This window comes from Parasteatoda tepidariorum, chromosome 4 (genome assembly GCF_982258835.1).
Source record: "Parasteatoda tepidariorum strain Cologne lab strain chromosome 4, Ptep-v5.0, whole genome shotgun sequence".
In the NCBI taxonomy this organism is placed as follows: domain Eukaryota; kingdom Metazoa; phylum Arthropoda; class Arachnida; order Araneae; family Theridiidae; genus Parasteatoda; species Parasteatoda tepidariorum.
In genome coordinates this window covers 7241491-7255394 of record NC_141758.1, presented here as the reverse complement: position 1 = coordinate 7255394, position 13904 = coordinate 7241491, and the positions used below count along the sequence as shown (strand labels likewise).

General features: G+C 31.7%; 1 protein-coding gene across 7 annotated transcripts in view; it reads right to left on the bottom strand.

The window, feature by feature from the left end:
• The window catches only part of Glut1 (Glucose transporter 1), a 316432-nt gene that overhangs the window by 22952 nt on the left and 279576 nt on the right, over positions 1-13904 (bottom strand). For all 7 annotated transcript variants that reach the window (XM_043050490.3, XM_043050485.3, XM_043050487.3 and 4 more), the window contains 2 exons: positions 7364-7465; positions 4604-4711 (listed from right to left, as the gene is read on the bottom strand). In XM_043050490.3, the coding sequence (XP_042906424.2) occupies positions 4604-4711; positions 7364-7465 (210 nt within the window). The remainder of the gene's footprint in view (positions 1-4603; positions 4712-7363; positions 7466-13904) is intronic.

Genomic DNA, 13904 nt, shown 5'->3' with positions numbered 1-13904 from the left:
GCTTATAGGGCGACTGTTCATTATAATCGGAAACCTGCAACCCCATCAAGTGGCTCACTTTATTCTTTCTTTCTATGTCAACATGTGTTAGCAGATATGGTTAACATAGATGATACAAATGTGTTCTCAAAGAAATATCGCAATAGTACAGTATTGTTTATCAATAGTGGCAGAACGAACCAACTATTTTCTTCTTCACCTCAACATCTGTATCGGTTAGGAGGAGGGGAGGGTGCAAACATGTTTCAAGAACTTCTGCTATTGTTAATATTGTTTTTCCTTAAATGTTATTTTTTCATTTATAGGTATTGTTTATACATATACCTAAATTCAGTTTTTTCTTCCTTTGTACACTTAGGGGATTGGTTTACATTTTGCCAATATAAGCTAGACTTCTTCTCCTGTATATATTCTTCGGCCAAGGTCCGGTTTAAAGAGGACATATTACTGGGGGGGGGAGAAATTTTTCATAGCAGATTCTGCTTCCCCTATATATTAGTGAATTAAAATTTAAATTAAAGAAATAATTGAGTTGAGATAAGTAAATTGCGAAGTTTCAGACACTGAAAACATGTTTTAAAAATATCAGAATGCAAAAAACTTATTACTGGATTACTTCCCCCTTGCGTCATCCTCAGTCATCCTGTCTTAACTTGTTTGCATTTTGAAAACGTTTTCTTCAGCATTCATTATTTACTCTGGGTTAACCTGAACTCACTATTTTTTTCTTCCTACGCGTTACATTAGTAATAGAGGTTAAACAGAAATTGCCATGAAGATTTTCTCTCGTAATGTAGCGCCCTCTAAATGCTTTCGGTTTAGTTTGCGTACACAGAATCTCTAATTATATCGATTTTGCACAAAAGACCGGGCATACTCTATGCGCAACGTTACGCCGGTTAAATAAAAAACAGCAATTTAAAGCGATGCGAAGATAAGAGATAAAAACTTGCAAATGGCAGGTGCGTGGTTTTAAATTTTTTCAGCATGAAAAAGGAGTTCGGAAAATACGCAAATGGTCAAGTATCTCAACGCTCTCGATCAAAAACTCATATCTCTAAAATATTTCCAAAATATACCAACATTCATAGATGCGAGTTCAATTATCCAGCTGTATTGTGGTGGAACGAGACCCACAAATAACTATAAAGAAATACTGTGAGCAACAACTTAAAGTCATTAACGCTTTGAAATATTTATAATTCACACTAGTACAAGAAAAAAAATGGCTTGGAGTTTTACATTTGCTGTAATTATTTTCAAATCCACACATTTTCATTGAATTCACGCAACGAATTTACCAAAATTTTTTTTTATTTCAAAATTATTCTGAATTGATGTAGTTATTTATGTGACAGTACACAGAATAGCGAAGTTTATAATACGAGAGAGATTCCAAAAATTTGTTCTTCCGGTAATCGAAGAAGAATGGGATAAAACCGGAAAAAAAGCCGGAAAAAAAAGATATAATCTTTTCTTCAGCCCACACGATTATATCCGCAAAACAGAGTGCTTTCTGATATTGTATCAATAAAGCCAAAGCAAAATATATTAATACAATAGTGTGAGGAGCACTCAAAAATTTTTTTTATAAAATAACTACAAAAAAATAGATCATAAAAAGTAAAAATAACATGTAAAAACAGATAATAAAATAAAAAGAAAAAACATTAAAAACATTATAGTCCCCCCTTTTTCATACAAAAACATTATAGTCCCCCCTTTTGAATGTTTTTTCTTTTTATTTTATTTTATTATCTGTTTTTACATGTTATTTTTACTTTTTATGATCTATTTTTTTGCAGTTATTTTATAAAAAATTTTTTTGAGTGCTCCTCACACTATTGTATTAATATATTTTGCTTTGGTTTTATTGATACAATATCAGAAAGCACTCTGTTTTGCGGATATAATCGTGTGGGCTGAAGAAAAGATTATATCTTTTTTTCCGGTTTTTTAATTAACATTTCATTTTTTTTTTTTTAATAAAATGTTGTTTATTTTTTTACTAATTATTTCCCACCCCCTTTTTTTCATATGTCTATAATTTTTCTTTGTTTTATTCTTCATTTTGAACTTATCTAATGAGTGCTGTTTACTTGCAGCTTAAGCGCAATAAATGAAACTTCTTGTATTTATTTATTAATTATATATATATATATATATATATATATATATATATATATATATATATATATATATATATACAGGGTGTCCCAAAAGGTCGTTTACAAACTTAACATGCTGGTCTGTCATATCATGATGAACAAGATTTGCATAGGAACTTGTGTCCGAAAATTAAAACTGCGACCGCTAGAGGGCGATAATTGCACGAAAACGGGAGAGAGGGAAAAACAATCATTTCAGGCGTGGACGTTGAAGGAGAAGGATGAATGAGTTTAGTAACGCAGAAATGGCCGACATGCATTACGTATACGGCGCCGCTGATGGAAATGGACGAGCCGCGGCACGGACGTACCTTGAGCGCTTCCCAAACTGACGTCAGCCAAGTCATGTTTTGTTTGGACGATTGCACCGCAGATTATGTGAAACAGGTGCTTTTGTACACGTAGCCACATCGGTCGAGAACGTGCTACACGCACACCTGTCGTAGAGGAAACCGTGCTACAGGAGTATGCCATCAACCCGCAAAGAAGTCTCCGAGAAGGCGAACGCTAGAGTAGCTCGTTCCACCATGACACTGCGAAACGTGCATTGTGGCAAATGGAAGGAATTTTGAGCATTTGCTGTGATGTAATGATGTTTTATAATAAAAATCATATTAACACCGCTATCGATATCATTTTTTTCTCCTCATCCAAACCTGCACTTATCGCCCTCTAGCGGTCTCAGTTCTAATTTTCGGACACAAGTTCCTATGTAAATCTTGTTCATCATGATATGACAGACCAGCATGTTAAGTTTGTAAACGACCTTTTGGGACACCCTGTATATATATATATATTCATATATATATATATATATATGAATATATATATATATATATATATATATATATATATATATATATATATGAATATATATATATATATGAATATATATATATATATGAATATATATATATATATATGAATATATATATATATATGAATATATATATATATATGAATATATATATATATATATATGAATATATATATATATGAATATATATATATATATATATGAATATATATATATATGAATATATATATATATATATATGAATATATATATATATGAATATATATATATATATATATATGAATATATATATATATGAATATATATATATATATATATATGAATATATATATATATATATATATATATATATATATATATATATATATATATATATATATATATATATATATATATATATATATATATATATATATATATATATATATATATATATATATATATATATATATATATATATATATATATATATATATATATATATATATATATATATATATATAATAAAACTTTTTTTACAACATTTGGAAATGGAGGATAGTCGATAAAGAAAAACTTATAATACAAAACAAAGGTGAATAACCAAATCATCGAATAAGTATTATCCGACATACTTAAAGGAAGGCGGATTAATTTGTATTTAGGAATTCAACTCATATAATTAATGGAAGTTTAAACATAAGCAACAAAAGCAGAGGTAATTAACCTATTTCGGAGTGTGTTGTCGTGCGAATTAAGTGACTTTAAATGGATAAAGTCTCAAAACAAAGGAGAGGAAAAAAACTGAACATTTTCTGTTGTAAGATTAAAGTTGTCGAAAAGTATTAATGGGATTAAATACGAAGAAAAGTTAATTAGTTTATTAAAAATTAATACTAATATAGTTAGTTTTTCTCTCTTTACCAAAAAAATCGTAAGAGTTGCTGCCCGTTGTTAGAGGGGTGTTCAACTTTGCATTTCGTTTTGTTTCGCTGCACAAAAACTACAAGATTTAGAAGCTTGAAGTTTGGACGGTATATAGAAAAATGTGCAGGGTGTAGGATAAAATAAAAAGGTTAAGATTCGATTATTATATTATATTTGAGAATCAATAACTGTTAAACTTATAGGAAAGAAAAACTATGTCGGCTCATCGCTGACATGTAACTACACAGTTGAACTTTCACGTTCTGAAAAAGTCATTGCCAATTTTAAACATACACCAAGTAGTTTTTCTTCTTAATTCCAATTTGTTCAAAAGTTAATGCAATATTCCCCCGCATTTTTGTTTCAAATAAATGACCATTTACTCACTGGTGCAGAAAAACTAATTTTACTAAAGAATTTTATTTTTATAAGATTGCATTTGCGTTCACGTCGAAAATAACAAAATGAGAAATTAAAGAATTAAAGTACATCATAACTTCGAGCATTCGCACAAATAGCTTTTGAGTTCAAATTGTAAGAAAGTCGCACATCTAAAAGTTGATTTCACGAGAACTATCTGACTGATTTCGTTCACATTTTGTATTTTGCCAAATAAAATTACACTCTTCAAAATGAATTAAAAATGTTGCAATTCAAAAATTTCAACAATCAAGAAAGAGGGTTGCGCACTATTAATAAAATGATTACTTACATTCTCTTGCAGAGTATTCCTGCTGTTTTGTGATGAGCAAATAACGGGGGCTTTCTGGGCAGATGGGCAGGAGTAGTAACTGCAGGGCGGCCGGAATCACAGCCACACCTTTCAAAACAAAAAAGAGATTTTAGTGGTTGTTGTGAATCGTGCTGTATATATTCAATAAATTTTGAAATTAGTTGCAAAAGCGGAAAGAAAGAGGGCTATGGAAGCGATGTAAACAGTTATTCCCCGTTATCGGCAAAAAGATTTTACATGAAGGTATCGGATTAAAAACTAAAGCTTGCAAAATTTTGATCCTGTTCATTAACACAATAAAGGGCTCCCAAGCGATAACTGCATTTCATTCAAACTGTTGAATTAGAGGTTATGTAGTGGTAAGCAAGATCACTAACTGAAATTCTCTACATCTAGAATTAGGCATTTAAATATCACTAAAAACATTTTCTATGAAGCGGTGCAAGTTGGTATTGATGTATAGGTATGTAAAACTAACAGTCAAATAAACTAATTATCATTGACACTGAAGTTTAGATATTGAGCAGTAAAAATAAAATAAAAATATTCTCATAAGATTATTCTTTAAGCTGTTGTCGCAGTATATAATTTCTTCATTAATCACTATGGTGGTTCCCAATTTCTTTCGGCTACGGAACCCTAAATAATCAACCTACTTTCGGAGGAACCACGACTTCATAAATGAAGTTTATTAAAGTAATCCTGAATGTTATAGCCTATAAAAGGCTGTTTTTAAAATATTTAATGAGACGAATGAAGAGTTTTCTTCGTCTTATCATTAATAATCGTAAATTAGGTCTCGATTAAAGAATTAAATTATTTCATTTTGATACGAAAAGCGCGATTTAGAAATATGTAATTATTAGAATGTCATAAATGCTTGTTCCTTTCAAAACTTTATTTAATATATTTCTACTAGAAATATTATATTTTCTTTTAAAAAAATGCCATTTTTATTTCACTTGAAACAATTTCATAAAGGAAACCCTAAGATTGAATAAATTATGAATTATAAGTTGTATCGAAATCAGTGGTCGAAAAAACTACATTATTTTCGTAGTTTTCTACAATTACTTTCTTACAAATGTAGTCAACTTCTTTTTTCAAATATACCGACTACAAACTATTTTGGAATTGCAGTAACCATTTCATTGTTTTAAGGAGACGAACTTACATTAAATGTAAGGGAATAATAAATACCAAATATACATGTATACTCGAGCCAGTTTGTTATTCCTAAACATTTTTTTTTCGAATTTGAACTTTAAGGTTAACGCTTCAAGTTTTTAAACCTTTCTCGACAAAGAATATTTATTTTTGAAAGTGTAAAATTATCAAATACTTGAAATTTTTCAATTGTTTAACGCTCTTTCATTTGCTCTCAGAAATGAAGTCCATCGAAAATACGTTCTTTTCCTTTGAAATAACATCCATGTTTCACGAGTGTGACCCAAGTGATTAAATATCCATTTTTCATAATTTCAAGTTCAAAAATATGCGACTTTTAAATAACGTCACTTCTGTTAACTGCAGTCATAAGGTTATTTTCATTGCATTCATCGACGAAGATTTGAATCTATCCAATTCAATACATTAGAACTGCTTTTCTTTTTTAAACTAACATTAAAAGTAGTTACCAGGAATAGCTACAAACTACTGTTTTTCTTTTGTATCGCACTACATACTACTTTTGTAAAAAGAGTAGGGGAGAGTGGGGTCAATTGTAACAGGGTACGATTGTAACAGAGTAAAAATTTCGAGTGTCGGGTTCCAGATTTGGTTCCTAGGTGGCGCGCAAGGTGTATTTAATAAATATACATGTACACCCCTGCTGGCAACCATTTTTATGTACTTTTGAAAGAGTTACATCACAAAAGATATTTTCACGCTACGTAAGTACTTTTTTTGGTATTAGAATATTATATTGTAACAAAGTAATTTTGTTTAAACAAATAAAAATTATTAACCGAATATGTAAGTGGACACCTTAATTAACATTTTAAGAAAAAAAAGATTAGTTTTGTTAATTAACAAGCATTGTTTTTGACAAATGAAGCTGAAATGGCGACTTGGGGACGATTGTAACAATAAGTAAAGGGACGACTGTAACAGCTGAAAATAAATAATCTTATGTTTACAAACCATTACTTAACTCTTTAAGAACCACCAATAGTTTCTTATATCATTTATATTATGTTGCATGTGCATTATTTTATTTGTCACCTTTCACAGCATAAATTAAAATTTTTAACCCCTTAAAGTTAAAAGTTTAACCCTTTAGGTCTCTGCTCATAATTATTTTTACTATTTTTCCTCCTAAAATATGACTACTATTTTGATCAATAAAAAAATATATCACAACTATGATAATATGTATAATTGACTATGTTTTAGTTGAATTTATGAACTGTTACAATTGACCCCGTAAGTGGGGACAATTGTAACAACTGCACGACTGTCAAAAATTGTTAATAACTAATATAATAACATTTAAAATAAGGTATATATTTATTTTCTAGTAGAGGATAGTCTACTTTATTCGTCTGTCAATTAATACTAATAATATATTGGATTTTTTGTTAGTTAAAAATAGTTAAGTAAAAAATGTTACAATTGACCCCACTCTCCCCTACTAACTCGCGGGACTCAACGGAACCTTGGGGTTTCGTGGAACACCCCCTGGGAACCTATAACATCACCATGTGATTATGTTGTATCAGAAGAAGAAAAGTGTTTTACCGAAGAGGTAAGGCCATTTCTCTTCTGTACCAAGAATTTCATTGATACCGAGCACCATGGACAGGAGAAGACCCACTGTTATGCCCAACTGATTCAGAGTACCTGCAAAATTAAAACAAATGTTATGCACTTAGTGGAGGTTTACAATAAAGACAAAGAATACAATTTATACATTATTAAGCATTTCTTATAGTTTCTGCGTAGCAGCATTTCCTTCGCGAAGAATTAAATTTTCAGTTTCAGTGGATAAGATCAGAAAAGAAATTTACAAAATACTTAAAAATCGTTTGGTATCATTTTAACAACCAATCAGGCTCGAGAAATAGACACACTACGTCACTTACAGGTATCCCATTGAAAATTATAAGCCAATCAAGTGTTATACGAATAGTTGGATGTTGAGAATTCAGTGCCAGGGATTTCGGGATTCTAGAGGATTCGTCCATAGTGGATATGACTCCTCATATGTGAGAGCTCTACTGTTACAAAGGTTTTTTTTAAAGTTTTTTTTTTTTGGTCAACAATTATAAATTTAATATTTTTTAGAATTATTTTTATTAGTTATTAATTTTTGAAAAAATAATTTTAGGAAAGTATCTGCTGATGGCTATCAAATGGGCTATCAATTATAACAGAGTGTTTCCTGAAATTATTAAAAAAATAATTAATTGAAATCAAAATAATTAAAAAAAAAATTCGATTAATAATTGAAAAAAATACTAAAAATCGATTCGTAAACCAGAAAAAATATGAAAAACCCCTTTCATATATTTTATTCTATAACCGTCTTTGAACAGCCGACCCAATTTTTGGGTTTACGACTACTAATGTTCAAATCCGCAACCTTCTCATTGTGAACCCAATCTAGAAGACAAGGGAACGCTTGGATCAAGTATTGGGAGAAATTTGCCTTCGCGGAGGACTTTTTGATGGAACTAACTCGCATTTGCGCTTGGTGAGATGGTGAGAAAAACAATGAAAACCATCCATGGTTAGCAAGGGGACTGCAAGTCAAGATCTGTCAACCACTGAGGATATTTTAAGTCAGCACTGTATTCGGAGCGAGCCGGATGCGGAATCAGTATCGGCTAGCCATCGGTGGGATTCGAACCAGGTTCAGCTCATTGGAAAACGTTATATCCCCTGAGCCACAACGGCTCACCAATTTGATATAGAAAAGCTCTCACATCTGAGGAATTATATCCACCTGAATTCAGTACTACGTCACCAAATTCCCGAAACCTATGGCGCCAACTAACATGCCAATTAAAATGTAAAAAACAGTATCTGTAGTCTAACCTTAAGTAGGTACAATTTAAAAACTCTTTGGTGCCAAATAATAATGCCGGAGCCGCGATGGCTCAGGAGATCGAGCGTTCGCCTTCCAATGAGGCGAACCGGGTTCGACTCCCAGTCGATACGAATTCCGCATCCGGCTTAGCTTCAGTGCAAGTCAGGTGCGGAATTCGTATCAATCCGTCATTGCTGTAATTCGAAGCCTGTTCACGTCATCGGAAGGCGAAAGCTCAATCCTCTGAACCATCACGGCTCAGACAAACTTTATAATAATCATGAAATCAAAACCATTAAAATTTACGATAATTTTATGAAACAGTTATTACCACTTTTTAAATTTTTACAGAAGAGACCTCCCTAAAAATCCCTCCTATCCTTTTTTTGGTTGCTTTGTCTTTAATTTTCATTGTAGTTGTTGAGTTTTAAAAATTTTAGGATTACATTTAAATAAAAGATGCAACTTTGCGTAAAAAAACATTAAAAGATGCAACTTTACGTAAAAAAACATTTATATCATAAAAATTGTTTTTGCAATTTTTTGTTATTCTCTGAAGAAATTCCAACTTTTTCTATCCGCAAATTTATTTTTTATTCCAAATTGGAAAATTATTCAAATATAATTTTTTTCTAATTATTTTTTATTTAAAAAAAATTGAACATAAAGGGATTTTGGAGTCTTACATCAGTATGGGTCGGTCCTCCCTTTATAGTGTCAGCAAATTTATCCGCATCATAATCTCCCCCCTCCATTTATGTGCTCACATACTCTTTTTACAGTTTCTATGGTAACCGAAGAGAATTTAATGCACAATCCTACATGCGACGACTATTGAATATCTAATAAAATGAAATGTACACAGGTTTGTTTTCACTATTTTAGCTAATATACAATGTCTATTATCAATGATCAGTACATGCTATAAACAACATCGCAATAAAAGAAGAATTAACTAAATGAATAACATAGACTCGAGGTGAATTGATCGAAGACAAAATGACGAAAAAATAATAATTCCGTCCCAAAAGCTGCATTAAAAAGATTAAACGTTCCAAAGATATCCCCTTTCAAGTTAAGCTAGTAAGGGGGGACGGGTGGGTAAAAAAGCAATATAAAACAGAACAGATTAATGAGAAAATTCCAAAGATTCTAAAGAAAAGAACATCGAAATCTTTAAACGCGAAAAGGTTCTTGTTCGCCCATTTTTAAAACTCAAGGTGTAGAATTCTTACACGAAAGGCGCCAAGAAGAATAGCGAAGAACTGTTAAAACGAAAAGCAAATACAGGAGGAAAGAAAATAATAAAAAACTATCACTTTTCGTTGTCCCCAGAGATCAATTTTCTGCTATTTATTTTTCTTTTATTCAGTCGTCCGTTTAAAACCTTATTCTTTTTGAGTATATGAAAAACCCATTCTCAGATTTCAAATACCCTTAAAGCAGCTGGCAGAAAGAAAAATGATCGATTTTTTTTATTTTTAAAACTCTATTTTTCATTCCTTTTGAATAAAATGCTCGAAGGTACCATTAACTCAACAAGTTGTGTTTTCAGAATATCACAATTCATTCAGAAATATCCAATAATACATTTATTGTTTAACTAAAAAATAAACAAAATTAAATACAGAATGATTTAACTAATGAATTTAAATAAAGGATATTTTTTTGCCATTATAGAAGGGAAGAAAACACAGAACCACTTCGAAATTTCTTAGGGTATGGTTCAGGAGAAAATGTAACCTTTAAATCTAATTTAAATTAATTTGTTTTAACCCCTTGATGGCCCGTAAAAGGAAGATGAAAGTCAACACGCTTCGGAAGTTTATGTAACAACGAATGGTTTGTAGTTTATTTACGTCGCGCTAGAGCTGCACAATGGGCTTTTGGCGACGGTCTGGGAAACATCCCTGAGGATGATCCGAAGACATGCCATCACAATTTTGATCCTCTGCAGAGGCTACCCCGCTTCGGTAGTCCGACGACCAGCACGTGAAGTCGAGCACTTAAAGGTAGAACAGTTTAACGAGGACCCATACCGCACACCCTCGGTCCCTTCGCAGACTGGTCAAAGTGGTCCTCCACCCGCACACTGACCACAGTCTGTGATGCTTGACTTCGGTGATCACAAAGAATAGGTAACAATACGGAATTGAGAACGCGTCCGTGTGATTTTGGGCAGTTAGAGTGCTAAAGGTTCGTTTCATATATGATTCCATGGGTCGAGAATGGAGAATCGTCGGATTACGTATCTGATCACGGCCCTCAACGGATTAAAAATAATTGGATCTACTTTTTACGTAAATTCATCAAACATACAAGTTTAATATTTTCTTCTACCTGCATTGCAGCCCGTTTCTGGCCTTGACTGTTTCAACCAGCTTATTTCCTCGCTATCTAACCGACGCCAGTACTTACCACCACGCCTACACTACTCAGTCACTATTCCATTTCATCGAACCATCTCTTATGAGGTTTGCCTCTCTTCTTTTTTCCCTCAGGCTCGTAAAAAGCTTATTTTCTTTGAATTATTGTTGTCATTTCTAAAGATGTGAACAAACCAACTCAGATACTAGATTTTAATTACATTAACTTATCAGACTTGAATGATTTTAATTACTGGAAGTAATTATCAAGCTCAGTTAAATTATTAATTTCACATCTATTATACATTTATATATGACCAACGAACTTTAGTGCAGTTTTTTTTTCAGTGAGTACGTAGCAATCAATAATCATTTGAGTTTGGTGCAGCGTAGAGGCATATAGCTCTTTTGTAATTAACTTTTATGGATGTAATAGTTAGTGTTTAGTCATGAAAGTCGGGAAAATGTATAACAAAATAACTTAAAGTAAATTTTCCATTTCGTTGTATGGCTAATTTTAAAGTCAAATCTTTCAGTTTATTAAATCATTTTATTGCAATTTAACTTTTTCTGTCCAATTTAATGAAATTTGATCAATAAATGGTAACTTTTAAACATGTACTTCGAGAAAAACCTCTTCTGTATGCTTTTTTCATTGAGTTAGTTACATTACGCGAACGTGCATGCGCAATCAGAATTTACCTTACATTCCGTTAACCATGCAACGTTAAATTTAGCATGCAGATTCCGTTTTTTCGGAACTGTAAAATTGCATTTGCCTCCAATACGGAATCTTCAATTCAAATGAAAGAAAAGAAAATAGAACTTTTTTTCTTCTTAAATCTCCCGGTTGCCAAACTGGATTAATTATCGCCGTTAAATCAGCCAATAGTCGATTTTGGTTATTTTCTTTTTCGCCACAGCTTGCATTTCGAACGTGCGTATTGAAACCACTAAGGGCATTTTAAATGAGAAAAAATACGGAAAAGTTCTGAGGGTGTTTTTGAAATAAAAGAAAGAATAAAAAAAAGAACTTAGATACGCTCGCAAACAGTACATAAAAAAGAAAATTGAAAATGAAAAGAGAAATGGCAGGTTAGAGCAATGTATGGTTGGTTGGGTTATAAAAGGTATAAGAACAAATAAGTTCGAAAGGGGAAAAAAAAAAGATTCTCTTTACTTTCGGAATTAAATTACTAAAAAAGAGAAAATAAAAAATCACTGTCTCTCTGAAAAGGGGGGGGGGGGATTTAATTCTTGGCTCCCGACGGTGAAGTTGTTTTGTATGCATACGGGCTTTAAGCCTCCTAAAAAGTTGCGCCCTCTTTATTTAGATGAGAATATGTTTGGGCTTTTTCTTCGTTTTAAAAAAGTTTTATTTTTTCCAGGAAAAAAATTCTTTTCGGCCGTTACAAAATGTTTAATCACTGGCTTCAATATTATGTTTCCTTTTGTATTCGAATTGAAAAGAACCCCCCCCCCCGAACATGGTAGTCGTTTTCAAAATGATACGTTTTTCTTAAAGAACGAACACACATTTTAAATTACGAAAATACGGGGGATTAAAAAGTAACTTTACCAACGTACAGCCTCCTGGCGAGTAGTGCAAGGTCTTATTAAATATTTGAATATCGCGATACATCGTCAGGAAATATAGATATTTTACGATATATCGCTATGTTTTCCATCAAGTTACATTTGTCAGAACATGCGTTGCTCAAATTTATCGATACTCCCGATAGAATACAAAATTTGATAATTTTCATGATCGATAATACTCCGATATTATCGTGTAAATAATTATGGCGATATTATCGTATTCGATAATTCTATTTGAGAGATTAACATATCTGCTAACGATCACGATATTATAGCGGTCTGTCATTTCGGTACGTTTGATAATTATCGTGATTAATTATAATAGCGAATTTATCATTATTATTCGCGATATTGTTTTTATCTATAATTATAATACTTTCAATTCTTATATATTCAATCGTATAGTATTCTCGTAAGAATACATTTTAAAATATCGTTATCGCGATGTTAGAACTATATCGATATTACATGATATATCAGCCATCTTCGTTCCAGAGAACAGAATAAATCATTGTAAAACTAAGTTTTATAAAGGTTTGCACTCAGGAAGACTGTTAAAAAATCGATTTATTCAACGTTCATGGTTAATGTTTAAGCGTCAGAATTTGTATTTTTCAAAAAGCAAAAACTACTTTTTTCATCGGAGAATGATCCGTTCATAGTAAAACTCAAAATGGAGTGGGAAAGATATACATTTAGCAAGAATAGCGGTGACGCGCTAGACAGAGATGAAGAGTACAAAATGCAATTAGTGTGATTTCTTTCCATTATCATAAAGTGCATTAAGTAGAGCTGAAAACCATGACGTATCAAAAATTTTAGAATATTTTCCTTTTGTCTCTGCGTAGTGCTCATTTAAAAAAAATTTTTACGAAGAGAATAGGTGCTGTCGTTAATTTTGTCAATGTAACCGTAATCTATCTAAATAAAAATATTCTCCTCGTAAATGATTTAGGTAAGAAATTCTCCAGTTTGAGTAAAAAAAATAAAATTTTAAATGTTATATCAAAGCTGAAATTAATTGCAATCGTCTGTATACAAGCTTGCTCATTACTTAAAATTAATTTGATGAAACGTCTCAACTCTTGTGATATTAACCGCAAGACCCCTTCCAGTGCGCATGCGTCGGTTCTAGTGAAATGCTCATGCAGCCGTGAAAAAATACCAAACTTATGTGAAAATAAGAGATTTTGCAAAAATCCGTAGGTTACAGCGTAGTGGAATATCATTCTAATTTTGACCACTAAATCAAATCAAACATTTACAAATGGATGCAGACCATTTC